Source organism: Canis aureus, chromosome 3, assembly GCF_053574225.1.
Source record: "Canis aureus isolate CA01 chromosome 3, VMU_Caureus_v.1.0, whole genome shotgun sequence".
Lineage (NCBI taxonomy): Eukaryota > Metazoa > Chordata > Mammalia > Carnivora > Canidae > Canis > Canis aureus.
The window spans coordinates 15,457,905-15,476,244 of NC_135613.1; the positions used below are offsets into that span (position 1 = coordinate 15,457,905).

Genomic DNA, 18,340 nt, shown 5'->3' on the forward strand with positions numbered 1-18,340 from the left:
CATACATGTTTAATCAGCCCCAGGAGATTCTTGTGCAGACTAAAGCTACTCACTACCATATTTGACACCAAACCCTCAAGAGCAAAGACCAATTGCTATGTATCTCTGCATCTCTAACATCCAACTTCATGCCTAGCCAAGAATGGGCACTTCACCAGGGAATGTACTGAACCAAACTCATAAACTCTTTTCTTTTCAATGGGTCTTAAAAAGAAAAATAGAAAAAAAAAAAAAAAAAAAAAAAAGCAAGGACTGCATCATGTAGGAATCTCTTTATAGCCAATTCACCTCAACGCTTGCTGAGAAATGCATGATCCTTGGTGAGTTTTACACCGAGAGAAGGACCTGTGGGGTGGGATTTGGGGGCACTGAGGTGTCCATGCAGCATCCTTGCCCCCAGATGACTTTGATGCCGAGGACCCCTAACACATAGAGAAATTCGTCTTTAACCCTAGTCCTTGGGATGCCTGGGTGGCTCAGTGGTTAAGCGGCTGCCTTTAGCTCGGGTCATGACCTTAGGGTCCTGGGATTGAGTCCCACATCGGGGTTCCCACAGGGAGCCTGCTTCTCCCTCTGCCTGTGCCTCTGCCTCTCTCTGTGGGTCTCTCATGAATAAAGAAATAAAATCTTAAAAAAAAAAAAAAAAAAAACCTAGTCCTCAAAGAACTCCCTCTCCTTAAAAGAGGGGAAGGCTATGGCTCCTTAATTCCATCTGATTTGGGGGTGAGGGAGAGTTGATGGAGGATGGGGCTGTGAGCTTGCAGGGTGAGAGGGGGAAGCATGCGTCTGCTTGGCAAATGCCCCACCCAGCAGTGGTAGCCAGTACACTCTGATGTGTCTATGAGACTTAATCTAAAGCCCTCCCCTGGGGATCCCTGGGTGGCTCAGTGGTTTAGCTCCTGCCTTTGGCCCAGAGTGCGATCCTGGTCCTGCATCAGGCTCCCAGCATGGAGCCTGCTTCTCCCTCCTCCTGTGTCTCTGCCTCTCTCTCTCTATCATGAATAAATAAATAAAATCTTTAAAAAAAATAAAAAAATAAAGCCCTCCCCTATGACTTCCCTCCAAGAGTTTGGAGATCCTCCTGCAAACTGAGGGAGTGGGGATCCCTGGGTGGCGCAGTGGTTTAGTGCCTGCCTTTGGCCCAGGGCGCGATCCTGGAGACCCGGGATCGAATCCCATGTTGGGCTCCTGGTGCATGGAGCCTGCTTCTCCCTCTGCCTATGTCTCTGCCTCTCTCTCTCTCTGTGACTATCATAAATAAATAAAAATTTTAAAATAAAAAATAAAAATTAAAAAAAAAAACTGAGGGAGTGGAGGAAACTTGGATTTCCTAGGAAAATAATGCCTAGTGCTATGTGTTCCCTAGTGTCTCACCTGCTCTCCGCAGCCTATCTAGGCCCCAGGGCCTATGCCAAGAGAGAATTCATCATTTGCTGCTGGTCCTCGCTCCCCAGAGCAGTTAGCCCTTTTTCCACGATTAAAGCACTAATCTGGCATTAAGGCTAATTGTTTGTTATAGGTCTTTTCCCCAGATGTTCTTTGTTCCTGAAGGCTGACTGGTATTTTCTTATCTCTGTACCACCCCAGCTGGCCATGAGGTGCTGCTCAAATAAAGTTTCCAGGTGGGTAGACTTCAGATAAGGCCCCTCCTGCCCCCTGGGATGTGCTTCTTTAACGAAACTGCACCAGTGAGGTGTTAGCTTTGCAGGCTGGCCTGAACCTTGTCACAGCTTTGCTTCTCTTTAACATGTTTTCCAGAATTATGTTACTACCAACAAGTCTGTGTGCAAAAACTACAGAGACAAGTCACTTCCCCTAAAAGACATTGCCAGTTTAACCTTGAAGCCTGTTTTGTTTTGCAGGTGCAGATATATGCACACACCTCATACATATATAATCTTATTATGATACATTTCACCTTGTGATGCTCTCTGTGCTATGGCTTCCAGCCTTACAAAAGCCATAAGAACTGAGTTTTTTACAACAGTATTTCTGATCTTGAAAGAAGAAACTGTGCATATAGCCTTGGTGCACCTCGGGATGCCATGTTATACTTTAAAGCAACCCAAACTCCTGTTACCTTCTGACTTTCTGATGCTGAGAGTATGTGAATTTTTCTGAAGGTTTAAAGCATCTTTTTCTGCTCCTTGGGCCCAGACTTTTGGAAGAGCCCTCTGATCACCTCCGGTCTCTCCCCACTTTCATTCCATTCCCATCTTGCTTCCACAGAGATCTTCTTGGAAACCCTGACCTGTTATTCCTCTCCCTTTAGGAAGAAGTTCAACTTCCATTTTGCTTTGGCTTCCAAACCTTTTTATGTCTTCCCAGAGCTACACTCTGCAAAATGTCCCTTTTCGCTCCAACTGTGCTATACTGCCTCCCCGTCTGAACAAGACTCTTCACCCAAGCTTGGCTTCTGCTGTTCCCTCTGCTCAAGAATGTCGACTTCCCACCTTGGCCTTTTGAAATCCCACGTATCTCTCAAATGCCACTAGAGTGCCAGAGCTGTAGCTCAGTGGATGAGATCAAAACCTGGCTGTTCCATTTACCTTCTGTGTGACCATGAGCAAGGCACTCCAGCGTGCTCATCTTCACAATGATCCAATCAAAGGATATCTAAAAGAAGAGCAAATAAAATCCTCAATGATTTTTCAGCCTTCAACTTAATCCTCTGAATCACTCTCCTATCTATTTTCATATAGGGCTGAGAACACACTGTGCATTATGAGAGCTGAGGATCATGTTTATTATCACCCCCAATAGACCAGGAACCCTTAGAGATCAAGGGGCCCCATCTTAGACATGGCTAGCATGCAGTTGCTACTCAATGGATATTGGATGAGGGGCTTGATTTATCTCCTCATTTATAATCAGACTCACATAATTCAAAGGTCAGTTGCCTCTGAGAGGTGATGTCAAAATAAATGAACACAGAGGTCAGAACCAGCTAATCTTTAACCCTAGCAGTGTGACATAACACAAGACACGTCGTTATTTCCTAATCTGGAAAGTGAGGATAGTAATAGCTCTAGAGAAATTACTTTGTGCAGTTGCTCAAACTAAGTTTGCTAATGTAGGTGCAAGTGCCGTGAACATTGTTATTTGGATGTCATCAAGCTTTTAGTTTGGGTTCTCCCAGCCTTGCCAAGGACTGGCCAGGTGAACATCTGAGACCTGAGTAGTTTTAAAGGTCTTAGGAACTGTAGCTCAGCTGTCCCATGATTGAGGACCACAGTGTGACTTTCATGGAGATCAGGCAACCAGGTTTTTATGGACCCCTTCCTCCATAAAATGATAATGAAATAATTCTATTTTATGACTGCATTCATATAAAGAAGGGTATAACTCAGGCTGGATTCATTATTTCATGTTGCCTATTATTATATTCATTTTCTTCTTCTGATTTTAAAGATGATTTATTCATTTGAGAGAGAGAGCACCAGGGGGGAGGTAGGGGCAGAGGAGAGGGAGAAGCAGACTCCTCGCTGAGCAGGGAGCTCCATGCCACAGATCCCAGGACCCTGGGATTATGACCTGAGCCTGAGTTGAAGGCAGATGCTTAACTGACTAAGCCACACAGGTGCCCCTCTTCTTTTTATGTTTTGTAATTTTATTTTTTTAAGATTTTTATTTATTCATGAGACACACAGAGAGAGGCAGAGACATGAGCAGAGGGAGAAGCAGGCTCTATGCAGGGAGCCTGATGTGGGACTCGATCCCAGCACTCCAGGATCACGACCTGAGCCAAAGGCAGACGCTCAACCACAGAGCACCCAGGTGTTCCTTCTTTTGATTTTTAAAAGAATATAAGTTGGAACATTTTTGTGAAGCCCCAAGTTACTGTGGACCCCAGGCATTGTACCTCCTCCTGAGCCTGTGCCCCATGGAGAAGTCAACCTGGCTTTCAGTCTTTGAAGTCTGGGGTCTTACAAGTATCAGCTCAAACCAGGCTCCCCTCCAACTGCCTCTCCTCCAGCCACTTCTGCGGTCTTCGCACAAACTTATTCTTCTTCTTGTAACTCCTCTGTCTCTTTCCTTTATTTATTTTCCACACATACCTTAGAGTAGCTCCCCAATGATCACACTCCCTTACAGCACAGATTGCTGGGCCCTATCCCCAGTTTCTGACTCAACAGCTCTGGGGTGAGCCCCAGAATCTACACTTTTAACAGCACCACATGATGCTCATGCTCTGAGGACCACACCTAGAGCACATGCACACCTGCTTTCTCCTTCCTTTCCTTTCCCTTTCCTTTCCTTTCTCCTTTCCTTTCCTCTTTCCTTTTCTTTCTCTCTTTCTTTTCTTTTCTTTTCTTTCTTTCTGATTTTATGTATTCGTGAGAGACACACAGAGAGAGGCGGAGACATAGGCAGAGGGAGAAGCTCCCGTGGGGAGCCTGAGCACAGCTGCTTTCCTCCCCATTTCCGTGGTCTCTGGTAAGCCTTCTCTGACCTGGTTCACCCACGTTTCTCCCTGTTTCTCCCTCATATATTCGTCAAGGACTAAAGGCCTCTGCTTTATCTATGCACTTGTTTCATCCATGTCTCCCTCCCTCTCTCTCTCCCACTTGCCTGTAGGCTCCGCGTGTCTTTTTGCTAGGTGGGATCTGCGCCCTGCTAGCACAGAGGAAACATGCGCAGACGGCTGCTCAGAAAACGAGCCAATTTAACCTCCCAGCAACAGTGAATGCAGGTGTCAAATCCTCTGAACTCACCAGCACTGCATTTGTACGTTCTTTCCTCTTCCCTTTTTTTTTTTTTTTTTTTTTACAAGGACCAACCTCAGAATTCTTTTCCCTTCCGAAGAAGCGGGGCAGAAACCGCTTTGCAAACCCGCGAAGAGCCTGGCCCTAAGCCCCGCCCCGCGGCCGCAGGCCCCGCCCCCGCCCCGCCCCCGCCCGCCCCAGGCCGCGGCTGCTCTGCGCATGCCCACCGGCTGAGCGCTTCCGAGGCGTCTCCATCCGAAAGCAAAACTTTTGCCTGCGGGATGTCCGGACCTAGTCGGTCCCCGGAGCCGGCCAGGTAAAACCTCCCCCGCCCTGGGCACGCGGAGCGCCGGAGCGCCGTGCGGGGCCTCTCTGCCGGGGCCTCCTGCCGAGCGCACCTGCCCCCGCGGAGCCCGGCTCGGAGCGCCCGCCTACCTGGCCGGCCGGGCCCGGCGCCTTTGCACCTCCCCGCGCGAGGCGGGCGGGCCTCGGCCCGTGGGCTCGCCTCCAGCCTCCCGGGTTCGCGCCCGTTCCCCACGGGCAGAGCGCTGCCGCCTGCCCAGAGGCCGGCCCTCTTCATCCCAGGGCCGCTGCGGACCCTGACGCCGGGAAGCATGGGCGCGCCCCGGCAGCTCAGGGTTCGGGGCCCCCGTGGTGACCGTGGGTCTCGGTTACCTAACCTGACCCGCCTGGGCCCCGAGCAAGGCCTCGTCTGGCGGGACCGTCGCGAGGCTGGGAAGAGAAGCGTGGAAAGTGCACCGGGGGAGCGCATGCAGGGCGCCTGCTGCGGGGGGCCGTGTGGGGTCCTCCCAGGGACCAGCCCCAAATGTGGACAGACGCACTCTCGCCACTGCTGGCGCCCCTGGTTGGTTCTGGGAGAGCCTCTAAAGCCGAGGTTGGTCCGGGGCGGGGGTCCTCCGGCGGCCTGCGTGCCTGGGATGCACTCCCCCAAGAACGCCCTCCAGGGCCACCTAATGCTGGAGACATTTATGGCGGTAGTTGCCGTTGCACTGGGCGCTGGCCGGGTGCCAGCCACGGTATATGCCATCAGTGTCACTCCCGGCTCACAAATATCTTCAAGCAGGTCACAGATGCGGAAAGCAAGGCTTGGGGAGGTCATTCCTAAACACTTGAAAACCACTGCTGCCTTGACTTACATACCTCATTTTGCCCACGATGTAAAAACTGCCTTTCCCAGCGGAAAGTTAAAACCAAACGGTTAGTTTCTAGGCCTGGCATAACAAACTACCACAAGCTTGATGGCTTAAAACAACGGAAATTTATCTCCCAATGTTCTGAAGGCTGGACATCCGAAATTTCCTGCCTCTTGCAACTTCTGATGGATCTTAACGTTCCTGAGCTTGTGGCAACATCACTCCAATCTCTGTGTCTTCACCTTGCCCTCTTCCCTATGTGTGTGTCTACGACCTCTCCTTTTTACAAGGTTGCTAATCACTGGATTTAGAGCCCACCCTAACTCCAGGATGATTTCATCTCAAGATCCATAACTACATCTGCAAAGATACTATTTCCAAATAAAGTCACATTCTGAGCCTTCTGGGTGACATGAATTTGGGGAGACACTATTTAAACTACTACACAAACCAGCCACAAAAGACACCAGTCGAAAGGACCGAAACATTCAGGGTCATAAACTCAAGGCACCCAGTGTTTGTTATAAATCCAGATACTTTGCACATTGTCCTCAAAGTGGGTTACCCTGGCCCACAGGATCAGCATCACTATTGCTTGGGAGTTTGATGCTAACTTCCAGGCCCCACCCCAAACTTCCTGAGTCACAGTTTTGGGGTGGGCCCAGCCCTCTGGGTGAATCTGCTGCCACTAAAGTTTGGGAACCACTGTTACAAGGCAACTGAAGACGAAAGGGTTTGATAATATAAGAGAAAGTCCTTAACCTGACAGTTGTCTAACCTTACAATGACTTGTTTACCGACACTGCCTTACTGGAATATAATTAAGAATTCAACATTTAACTAGGGCATTGTTGAAAGAATATTTTACCATAATTTCTATTTAAGTTTCAAAGTGAACTTGTGTACTAAACTGTATTCTTAGTTTTTTATTTTTTTTATTTTTTTGCTCATCTTATCTTGCCAACAGTCATGTGATTTGTGTGTTGTTATTTCTGCTGTGTTCCTGGAAAATACAATGAGAGTCAGAAATGGTAAGCTCCAAGATACACAATGAAACAGAAACATAGGACTAGGAGCTTTTTATCATAACTCTGGTTACTAAAATATTTGGTTTGTTTCCATTTTAGACACAGTTTGATGGATGAAGCTAAAGCTCGCTTAAAAAAGCATGATGTTGGGACCAAATATTCTCACTTGTCGTCTAACAAATTTTCTGTCCTTTTACCATTGTTGGTAAAAGAAGGAAAACTCTACCTGTTGTTCACCCTCCGGTCAGAGAAGGTAGGTGACAAAAAGACTCCTGCCATTCAAGTTCCAGGACATTTGAAAACCCCACAACAATTTGTCACTTGCACACATTTTGAGACCATGCATTCTCAAATGGACTTTCAAGATTTGTGATGTTCAGGGGTACAAGAAGCCACAGGATAACAAGGCATTTTTTGGAGAAGTTTTTTTAAAAAATAAGTAATTTAGCTAGCAAGTAATTTGAAATACTTTTAGACCAGGGTTTCTTAATCTTGGTGCTATTGGCATTTGGGCTGGATAATTTTTTTTATTGTGTGAGCTATTCTGTGCATAATGAGATGTTTAGCATCACCCTGGGCTTTACCCACTAGGTGCCAGTAATACACACACACACACACACACACCCCTTGTGACAACCACAGGGGTCTCCAGATATCCCTGTCCTGGCAGGGGTGGGGGATGGGTACAACTGCTGCCACCAACAGCCACTGTTTTAGACTCCCACCCAGGTTATAATATGAAAATTCTAGAGCACAGAAATTAACAGCCTAGGCCCTGAAGCTGGCTGCCTGTGTTTGAACGCAGGCTCACTCCTTGCCAGCTCTGTGATTTTGTTCTAATTATTTGCCCTCTCTGTGCTGCAGTCTCCTTACCTGCAAAATGCAGACAAAACGCTAGCACTTGCTTCATAAGGCTACTATGAAGATTTTCCAGGGAAACAAATGCAAAGCAACTAAACTGGCCCCAGCACATGGCAAGGATGCAGTAAGCTTCAGCCGCCATCACTATTGCTGTTGGCAGACATGGCCTGAGGTTTTCAGATAAACTATTCTAACTTTAAAGAAATGTTGGGCTGGGAATGGAGCTTCCCTGGGTACACCCCTGGATATAGTCATTCTCCTTTGCTGTTGGGGTGCTTCTGAGGAAAAGTTGGGGAAGCAGTAACTTCAGAGTTATCCAAGTACAAAAAATGAAACTGGGCCATACAGCATGGCTTCAAAGCAGAACAATGAATAGTATCCTCTCAGGGGGGAAAAGAAAGCTGAGGAATCAGCTGAAGTTTTCTGGGTTTGAGATCAGACTCGTGTGAATTCTTTTGGGTCTGGGTCAGGTAACAATCACATAAACACAGGAGGTAAGAAAGTCCAGATTCCAACAGGAGATACCTAGCTGGGAGCCAGGGGACCTGGGTCTGTTCTCAGTTTTGCCAAAGAGCAGAGGAGAAGCACTTCAATATATTTTTCGAACCATCAGACAAATAATAATGTAGACAGTTTAGGCAAGACCAAAATGGATCTCAGGTTACTACTTCATCCAGAGAGCTTTGCCTGTTGATTATTATGTGAGAATCATCTTACACCATAAACTCTGGTGTGCAAAGATCACGTTTAAAAAAAAAAGTATTAAAAAAATTTTTAAAATTAATTAATTAAAAGTATTTAAATCTAATTAGATCTGATTCTACCCCTGTCTCATTCTAGGGGCAAGAAATTCCCTCCCAGGCTTTACTGGAGCTGCACAGCTCCCTGGAGTCGTACAAGTAGAGAAGGGGAAGGGGTGCCTGTCCCCAGTCCCTCCTGCTTTAGCATGGGCTCTCCTACCAACTCTGGAACCTAGAACAAAGTTTTTAATCTCTATGAGTCTCTGTTTTCTCATTCCTAAAATGGGATTGAAAACAGTGCCTAATGTTATGAGGGTAAAGAATCCTCCTCTCCTCTCCTCTCCTCTCCTCTCCTCTCCTCTCCTCTCCTCTCCTCTCCTCTCCTCTCCCCTCCCCTCCCCTCCCCTCCCCTCCCCTCCCCTCCCCTCCGCTCCTCTCTCCTCCCCTCCTCTCCCCCATTCTACTTGTCTTTCCTTTCCTCCCTCTCCCCCCAGCTTGCTAGGGCTTGAAACAGGCAAAAGAAAATGCAAGAACAAAACATAGATTTAAGTTTTGGGAAATTAGGGATCCCTGGGTGGCGCAGCGGTTTAGCGCCTGCCTTTGGCCCAGGGCGCGATCCTAGAGACCTGGGATTGAATCCCACATCGGGCTCCCGGTGCATGGAGCCTGCTTCTCCCTCTGCCTGTGTCTCTGCCTCTCTCTCTCTCTGTCTCTGTGTGACTATCATAAATAAATAAAAATTAAAAAAAAAAAGTTTTGGGAAATTAGCCTACAACCTTACTGGCTTCTAAATAGATTTCCATAAAGGTTTTATTTAATAAAAATTTTTATGCCGTTAAAAAGAAAGATTAAAAACGTCTGTACTTAGGGCCCTTTTTGGCACTGACAGTTATGAATAATCATTTTTATGAATGTGTCTATTTTCTTCAAAACAGCATAGCATTTTCTTAATAGTATTTGAAATAGCCATCCCATCGGGTCTGTATTTCTGTCGAGCCTGCTGACTCCCCATAGGTGCCTTCTGCCACGAATGCTCTGGTGCTCCATGTGCTACAATAGAATACTTTTTTTCAGAGGTGATGTAACAGTAGGTTTGTTTCTTAAAAATTTGGGTAGTCAGTAGTCGAGATTGTAGAAACCTATCCCTCAACCTTGTTTTCACCAACTCTTGTAACTGTAATTGATGTGAAGATGTGTGTGATTCCTACGTCCTGTAGCAATTCCTGCAGTGTTCTTGATACATTAGCAGAGAGTTACTTTAAAATGTTATCTTTTGTTTTTTTAAAAAAGCTTGCTTAAATGGGACTTTAAATTCTAGAGCACTACAGAATTTATAACAGCATCTAGTTTATTCTTACATAGATATATTGGCCCTGGTGCTAAAAATGCCAGTGAGATCTCTTGATTTAGCTTCTAAACATCAAGAACTGACCTTACAAGATCTCATTAATAAATATTTCACATTGGCCAGACCCTGTGCCATGAACTTCAGCCATCAGCCTATGTGACTGGCTCTGTGACCTTGGGAGATATACAGGGACATTACCCCTGTGTCGTCCCATTGAGAAGAGGCCCACCTGGACTTCTGCTGAGCCTGAGGCCTTATGGCAGTTCAATAGAAAGGATGGTGGGCACCAGGCAGGAGTGAAGTCAATAAAGTTGGGTTATATTTGTTGTAACCCAACCCAAAGATGGAGGATGCTACAAATGGAGCCACAGTTCTTCTAAAGTCAGGAAGGCATGGAATCAAGAGTGGAGATGGAAGGGGCAGTGTAGGGAGAAGAGACTTCTGTTCCCTTGCATGCATGCACAGAGATACAGAGGTGCCGATGTGTCCATGCTAATGGCTCAAGTAGCGGTCACATTACCTGCCTTTTAGTAGGCCTTAATGTATGTGTGGTATGCTGGTTAAAAGCATGGGATGGAGAGTTAAAACACTGGTGTACATTCTGGCTCTACTACATATATAACCCTTGTGTGACCCTGGTCAGGTTTTGTTTTATTTTGTTTTTTGTTTTTAACTCTTTTGAGCTTCAGTTCCCTTGTCAAAAGAGGAAATGGTAATAGTGTAACAGTAGCTTCTATATCCATCAACGGATGGATGGATAACAAATACATGATATACATGGCATAGGTAAATCCATAGAGATAGAAAGTAGGGGCAAGGAAGCGGGAGGTTGGGGAGCAAGTACAGGGTGAAGAAGATGTTCTGGAACTAGACAGTGGTAGTGGTTGTACAGCATCATGAATGTATTAAATGTCACTGAGTGGTTCACTTTAAAATGGTTCATTTTAGGGGCACCTGGGTGGCTCAGTCAGTAAAGCATCTGTCTCTTGATTTTGGCTCAAGTTGTGATCTCAGGGTCATGAGATGGAGCCCCTTGTCAGGCTTTGAGCTCAGCAGAGTCTACTTAAGATTCTCTCCTTCTCCCTCTGCTCTCCCTGTCCCCCTGCTGCTCACACACTCTCTCTCTAAAAAATTAAACGTATGGTTCATTTTATGTTATATAAATTTCACCTCAATTAAAAAATAAATGCTTTTTAAAAATAACAGCATACGGACCTGTTCTAAGGGCTAAGTGGAAAAGCTTCTTGTGAAGAAGCACGCCTGGAGCAGGGTAAGCATCCAGTAAAGGCTGTCTATTGATAACATTGCCCTTTTTATTATACTTCCTTTTGGCTCCCACCTCCCCCCCATTAAGCATAGATCTGTTTCGTGTGCTTGGTATCTTTTAGGGGCAAGTAGAAAAAAATTACAAGTGAAGGAAGTTCTCAAAGCTCATTTTTAAAGAGGATTCAAGTAAAAACTTTTTTGGGGAGGGGGTGTTCTTATTCCCCCCCTTATTACCCCCAGTGTGGGAGTGGTCTCTGGCACAAAATAGGTCACTAAATACTTGTTGAATGAGTCAACTGGAATCCTGCATCACAGCTCTGTTCTTTCACTATCCAGCTAAGAAGGTCACCTGGAGAAGTTTGTTTCCCCGGAGGCAAGTGTGAACCTACAGATGTGGATGATGTGGCCACAGCTCTCCGGGAAGCCCAGGAAGAAGTAGGGCTACATCCTCATCAGGTGGAGGTTGTCTGCTGCCTGGTGCCGTATCTGTTTGACGTAAGTGGTAGAGTGGAACTGGATTGCTTACACTGTCATGAGCCCCTGGTGGATCCATGATTGTCAGCATTCCGTGTATGGGCAAGCATGACCCTTGACAGATGGAGCCCAGAGACAGATTCTCATGTAGACTCTGCCCCTTGTCAGTCAAGTGGCCTTGGGCAAGCCCCCTTTCCCTTTGGAGCCCCTCTTTGCCCATCCAGAAATGAAAGGTTCGAACTCCATCTCTGAAAGTGGATCTCTAGAATCCTGCAGGTGCTTCGGGATTCTTTCTTTAACATTCAATTTACACTTTTTTTTTTTTGCCAGTATACATTTTTTTTGAGAATTCAGTTGAAAAAATAATCATGCCCTTGAGCATGCTGTGTTCCAAACTTTAGCCTCTTGGAAGCCACTAGTGTCTTACCTTTGTCCTAAATATACATATTTTTATACATACCATGGAATCAAGCTTATCCATATCACATTAATAGAGAAGTACCCTGAGATCACTAGGCAAGCTGTTTAAGAACTATTACTATTTGTAACTACATTTCTGTGTGAATCAGGACTTCCTTGATTGTATACATAAAAAAACAAACATGAAAGGTGTAAAATGAATTCTGGGGCTGATATACCCAGATCTTACTGCACATGAACTTTCAACTGTTGCATTAATGGACTTTAGAAGGAGTAAATGTTGTAAATTTGTACTTGCATGACAGCATTATTTTATTGGTTTAAAATTTCTAATATAAACTTGTAATGTTAGCATAGTTACAAATTTACAGAAAAGTTGCAAAGATACTATGGAGGGTTCATGTATCCCGCACCCAGTTCCTCCCATTGTCAACATCTCACATCACTGGTGTATGTTTGTTACAACTAAGAAACCAATGTTAATACACTGTTATTACCTAAACTCCAGACTTTATTTGCCTTCTACTAATTTTTCTACTAATGTCCTCTTTTCTGTCCTGGATCTCATCTAGGATACCATAGTGTTTTTGGTTGTCACGGCTCTTTAGTCTCTGGTCTGTGACAGTGTCTCAGACTTTCCTTATTCTCGTGACCTTGACACTTCTGAGGTGCACTGCTCAGGTATGTTGTAGAATGCCTCTCCATTTGGATTTACCTGATATTTTCCTCGGTTAAGCTAGGGTTATAGGTTTGGGAGAAGACTACCACAGAGGTGAAGTGCTCTAATCCCATATTGAAGGTAGGTATAAACTGTGTGCTTTATATACATTGGGCTTTCAGGTACATTTTTATTTCAGGAGGAGAGTCCCACTGATGCATAACAATGAGAAAAACAGTGAGTCAGACCATCCTTTATGTTCCATTTGGCTTAAAGTCTCGGTGGTACAGTCTTATGACGATCAGTGATGCTGAGACATCGATCTTAATCAGGCCCATTTTGAAAACAGAAAGGTCACCACTCAAAGGAGATTTTGTTCAGAAGAAGTTAATGGCCTCTCAAATAAATGCTTCCTAAATGAGAGGGGAAAGCATGGGATTAGGACAAGAAATGTATCAATTACTTCCTAGGCAACTAAGTTTTCTAATGGGAACCCCTTCCACTCAACGTCTACAAATCCCCCAGCCTAAAGGGGGGATTTATTTTAAAACTCTATTGACAGATTGAACCCTAATGGTAAAAAAGTTCCCAAAGTGAGAGTAACTCAGTTTCCAAGGCTCCTGGGAACTACTGAGTTCTGCCTATGAGGGGTAAGAATACGACTGTCTTCACAGGAGAATGTTGGGTCTTCAGGAGATTTTGGTGGGCCAGATGCTCCTAAAGCCAGAGATTTCTAAAATGACCTCCTCTTCATAGAATAATGCCAATCACATTATCAAGAAATTAGGATGAACAAAGGCTTTCAAGAAAGATGTCCTGTGTTTGGAAGTGCTGGCGAGGGTTGTTTTGTTCTTTGGGACCTTGCAAATCTTTTAAACGTAGTGTAAAACTACCATTTATTAAACACAAGCAGAATCTAACTCAGTGATTCTTACTTAGAGCTGATTTTGCCCCCGGGGTACATGGCGATGTCTGGAGGTGTTTTTGGGAGTCAGAGCTAGAGAGGGTGCTGTTGGCTGTTTCCCACCTCCTTTGTTAATCCTTCAAGGCAGGCTATGGCCTTCCAAGCCCACTCCAGGTGTCCTGCCATACATGTATGTGCTTCTCTTTGCAACAGCCTCGGGAGACATTTCTCCCTTTTCTCTTTAGAAGCCACAAACCCATACATTTCCACGCATTCTCCTTCACTTTGCCACCTCTGCAGCTTCAGCTCCTGTAAGCATTTTGGTGCCTTTCAGTGGCATTTCCTTTCCCGAGAATGTTTCTAAGTGCATGTGGCTTCTTCCAGGAGCCTGGAAACATGCCTTATCCCTGCTGCCACGGCAGGAGACAGTCTCCATGGGATTTCAGCTCAGCAAGTGGTCAAAATTCAGTCTTTCCTTTGTCTTAGCATGTCTGCCGTGCACGCACCATCCTTTTTTCCTTCTAAGGCAGACACCTGTGTTTTGGGAACTATGTGTCCAGAGATTCTGGTTCATCCACAGATTTCCAAAGTCTTTCTGACTTTCTAAGCTAGAGCCGTGTTGAAAATGCCTGACTTCCCAGCAGAAACATTCAGTATAACAACATTACCTCCCTTTGTGGCTTTGATTCCCCCACCACACACACCAGTTATTTCCTTAGACTCATACATGTGAGTCCAAGGGCCAGCACTGCCACGCTAAGTTGCTTGTCCATACCTGTGCCTAGCAGTTTGGCCCTTCCAGTAAGGGTGAGTTTGTGCTCCTAGCTCAGCCCTCAGGAAGAGCTTGAATCCGAGCTGCAGCTGAGAACTCTCCACTGCAGTATGTAAGCCATGTGCAAGGCTGGTGTGTCATCTCTGAGATAATGGTGACATTTGTGTCTTCACAGCATTTAAGCACTATGCTCTAGTGTGTGGACAGCAGCCGGTGAATCCTGGTTTCTACCAAGTCTTACGTGGCCATGACCTTGAACAGGTTGCCTCAAGTCTGCTGTTAGAGCTTCTTCAAGTTCAGACATGTTGTGAAGAAGCAGGGAGAGGGTGCTGGGTACTAGACAGGGCCCCAGAAGCTGTGGGTCACTTCATGGTGATAGCAACCACAAATGCACGTTGAACAAACACTGCAGGTTCTGTTCAGAAGCCATCATATCCCTCTTACTGTGTTTCTGAAAGTTCTCACCTGCAGCTTTCCACCCTTCCTTGCTCACTGAGAGCCTGGAGGGCCTGAGAATGGTCTTGGCTGGGCAGGCCTTCACCAGTGACTGTGCTGAGGGGCATGACAGCCTAGCTCTGCACCGTGCTTTACACCTGGATGCCCCGCAGCACCCTCGCCCTCGCCTGGCCTCCTCCCTACCTCAGGCTTTGTCCTGGGAGCACTTCCTTAAGAAATCACTTGCATCTGAGTGTTCCCTACCTCCCAGAGACTGCTTCTGGGGAACCTGTGGCCAAAGAGGCCAAGCATTCACCCAGGGCCATGTGTTGTTCACTGATGATAGAATGCTGTTTCTGCCTCGGGGCCCCTTAGGATCCCAGATCTCCCACCCCAAGGACAGCTAAAGTCTACACTCCTGGTCCAGATACTGACTTTCACCATGAATTCAGTTAATGGTCTGACTCATTACTGCTCTTAAACATGCTTCAGCTGTCACAGCCCTGAGAATTTTCCATGGACCTCTTTATCCTGCTCTAATATCCCAGCTTCACAAGGTATCCCTGGCTTTTCCCAGCTACTTTCTCTTGGAATGCCCACCCCGCCCCTAACTCCAGATTCTTCTCACTTTCCATTTCAAGTTTATGCAGCTCTTCTCTTATGATGCAGCTCCTACACTAAACCCCAGGCCTCACCCTGGAGATTTCCCAGCAGGTCTTTCACTTAACAATACCCTGCATTCATTTGCAAGCAATTGTGGTTATAAATAGAAATCCTTCTCCACATATAAACATCTGTTATGTAAAATAGTTAATATATAATGATAAATGTAGTTTCCCATAATTGGGTATATGACACAGTTAATATTGTCACTTTTCTATTAATAAGATGGCACATCCTTATCTATCCTGATGGGGAAAGGTGTCTATCTCATGCATTCTGAGGGCCGCAGAGTATCCTGTAGATACACTCATAACTGACCGACCCTGAATGTCCATCAGTGGAGGAGTGATAACTTTATAGTTTGGGACTATTGCAAATGATGCTTCAGTCTTGTATCTTTTCTCACTGGTAGAAATTTATCATACAGATATATTTACACAAATGCGGTTGCTAGGTCTAAGGGACCATGTTTTTATAATATTGTCAGATTGCCCTTCCGAAAGATTATACCAGTATGTTCACAAAAGATACCATTTTCAGACTTGTCTCATAGACACTGCGTCAGGTAGGGGTGAGACTACCCCCATTTCAAAGGGGATATGACGTTCACCTCTGGAGCAAATTCTTGCTCCTTCCCTACCCACCTTGTGTAATTGACTGCTTTGCACTGTTTTCTTAATCTGCGTATTTTGTTTTCTGCTTTTAGAGAGATACATTGATAACCCCGGTTGTAGGATTTATAGACCACAACTTCCAGGCCCAGCCTAATCCCGATGAAGTTAAGAGCGTGTTTTTGGTGCCTCTAGAATATTTCCTACATCCGCATGTCTACCACCAGAGCTACCTGACACATAGTGATCATCATGTTGTTATTCATTGCTTTGAGTACACAAACCCTGAAGATGGTGTCACTTACCAAGTCAAGGGAGTAACTGCAAAACTAGCCCTGTTCCTTGCCTTAATTATTTTGGGGAGAAAACCCATCTTTGAAATGGAGTTTAATCTCAATGACCTAATTTCATCCTCTGAAGAGAATTTCCTGAAACTTCATAAACATGCTACAAGCAAGTTGTGATTTGTGAGACCACCACCCAAATAACTAAGAGGATTTTGTGGGTGCTGATCCAGAAGAACAACAACAATGCAAGCTATTGGAATTTGACAGGTGCAGCTCTTTTTCCTGCAATATGAAGACCAAAAACCTTGACTTTTTCCCTACTTGCCTTGTATTAGCTGAAAGAGCAAAAAGTCTTTCAAAAGTGGAAAAATGTGTTCATAGTGTTGCATCATTTCACCCACAACATGTCAGTATTTGTTCTACACATGTAAGGAAAGGTATCTGGCACAAAGTAGGCACTTAATAAATATTTGCTGAGAATAAAATAAAATTAAATTAAATAAATAAATAAATAAATAAATAAATAAATAAATATTTGCTGAATATATGAATGACCCTGTGGCATTTATTTTATTCAAGAGAGGTAATATCTCTTTCTGTCTGTTGTTACATGTGACTAGAAACTTCTGGCTGGCCATTAGGATCTATCCACCTTTTCCTCCCTGGCAGTAGAGTCGAAGCTAAGTTCCTATCTCCCCAGGAAGAAACTGCATTACCCAGGATCCCCTGCAGTTAAATGTGTCTCTGGAACTTAATTTGGGCCAATGGGATGTGAGTAAAATTTGCTCTTGCAGGTCATCTCTTAAGTGAAGAGATAAGCCAGCTTCCTTGGACTCTCCCTTTTCCAGGAGCTGCAACATGGATTTATCTGCAAACCAGCCTTGACCGTACAAGTGAGGACAATTCCTAGGGGGATGGCAGGACTCAAAGGTGGTAGGAGTTTTGATCTCTAAATGACTCTGGAGTAAAGCAAACTGCCACCCTGCATTGTTCACTTGGTCTTGTTATGTGAGAGAAGAATAAAATTCTGTCACTTTTCTGCCACCGTTATTTGGAGTCATTTTATTAGAGCAGAGCAACAGCTCTGCTAAATAATAAACCATAACACTTGAAAATGGCTAGATGGCTATTTACCCAAACTTGAAGTGTTGCCAGCAATTAGAATTTGGGATGATTCTGACATTTAACACATGTGTCTGTGACATGCACAAGACACCCATGGGTGTTGGTAGGTTTAGTAGTCATCATCCAGAGCAACTGAAACAAAGGAATTTAAGAGGCCCACGTGCCCACCAATTGGGAGAGACCATGTTCTCTGTCTTAAGATGATGAAAGCAGAAAAACACTGGTTTTGAGCACAAGCCCTAAGTCAAAAGTCAAAAAGACAAACGTTCTGAATTGCATGCCTTGAGATCTACCACTCTTATGTGGACATCTCCATACATCATGCCCTCTAGTTAGCAAGAATTTCTTTGTTCAATTATCGTATTAACCATCCTGCACAAGGTCAGAGAAACCAGTGCATGAAACAACATGACCTCAAGTCCGTGGTGGCAATTTCCTATCTTACTGACAGTTACCAGAGTTTTAGAAAGCCAAACCAGTTTTAGAAGCTTCTGGTATAGCTGAAAATGTGATTGCCTACACCAAACAAATCAATCGGCTGGCAGAAGAAAAACACCCGATATGCTGCTTTGCACCCATAAGCATGGAAATGGCACAGATCTGTCTCCAACCTTGAAAGCAGATGTTGGATAAGCTTCTCCATTAACATTCAGTAACTGGCCCTGCATGAACAGGCCTAAACTGTTTCCGAGCAATTATAGAAGCATTTGCAAATGTGTATTTACAATCTGACAGCAGTATAATTGCCTGGTAGATTGTTGACCTCTCTGGCAGTGCAGAAAGCCGCCTTTCTGAACTGTTTGTTTCTGTGAACTCCTCAGACCTGCCTGGTTTCTAAGAGGAGTTGGCTCAGCCGAAGTCTACAGTCTGAATGAACTCGTGGCCACC

At 45.1% G+C, this 18,340-nt stretch overlaps 1 protein-coding gene across 3 annotated transcripts; it reads left to right on the forward strand.

The window, feature by feature from the left end:
- The first annotated feature begins 4,901 nt into the window (after positions 1 to 4,901).
- On the forward strand, positions 4,902 to 16,878 carry NUDT7 (nudix hydrolase 7). 3 transcript variants are annotated; one of them, XM_077890916.1, is made up of 4 exons: positions 4,902 to 5,022; positions 6,988 to 7,141; positions 11,440 to 11,598; positions 16,136 to 16,878. In XM_077890916.1, the coding sequence occupies exons 1-4, from the start codon at positions 4,988 to 4,990 to the stop codon at positions 16,502 to 16,504; spliced, it is 717 nt and encodes a 238-aa protein (XP_077747042.1). In that variant the 5' UTR covers positions 4,902 to 4,987; the 3' UTR covers positions 16,505 to 16,878. The 3 variants fall into 3 exon arrangements, with proteins under 3 accessions (XP_077747042.1, XP_077747043.1, XP_077747044.1); XM_077890917.1 differs by lacking the exon at positions 4,902 to 5,022 and adding an exon at positions 6,741 to 6,891; XM_077890918.1 differs by lacking the exons at positions 4,902 to 5,022; positions 6,988 to 7,141 and adding an exon at positions 8,652 to 8,804.
- Positions 16,879 to 18,340: the final 1,462 nt, after the last annotated feature.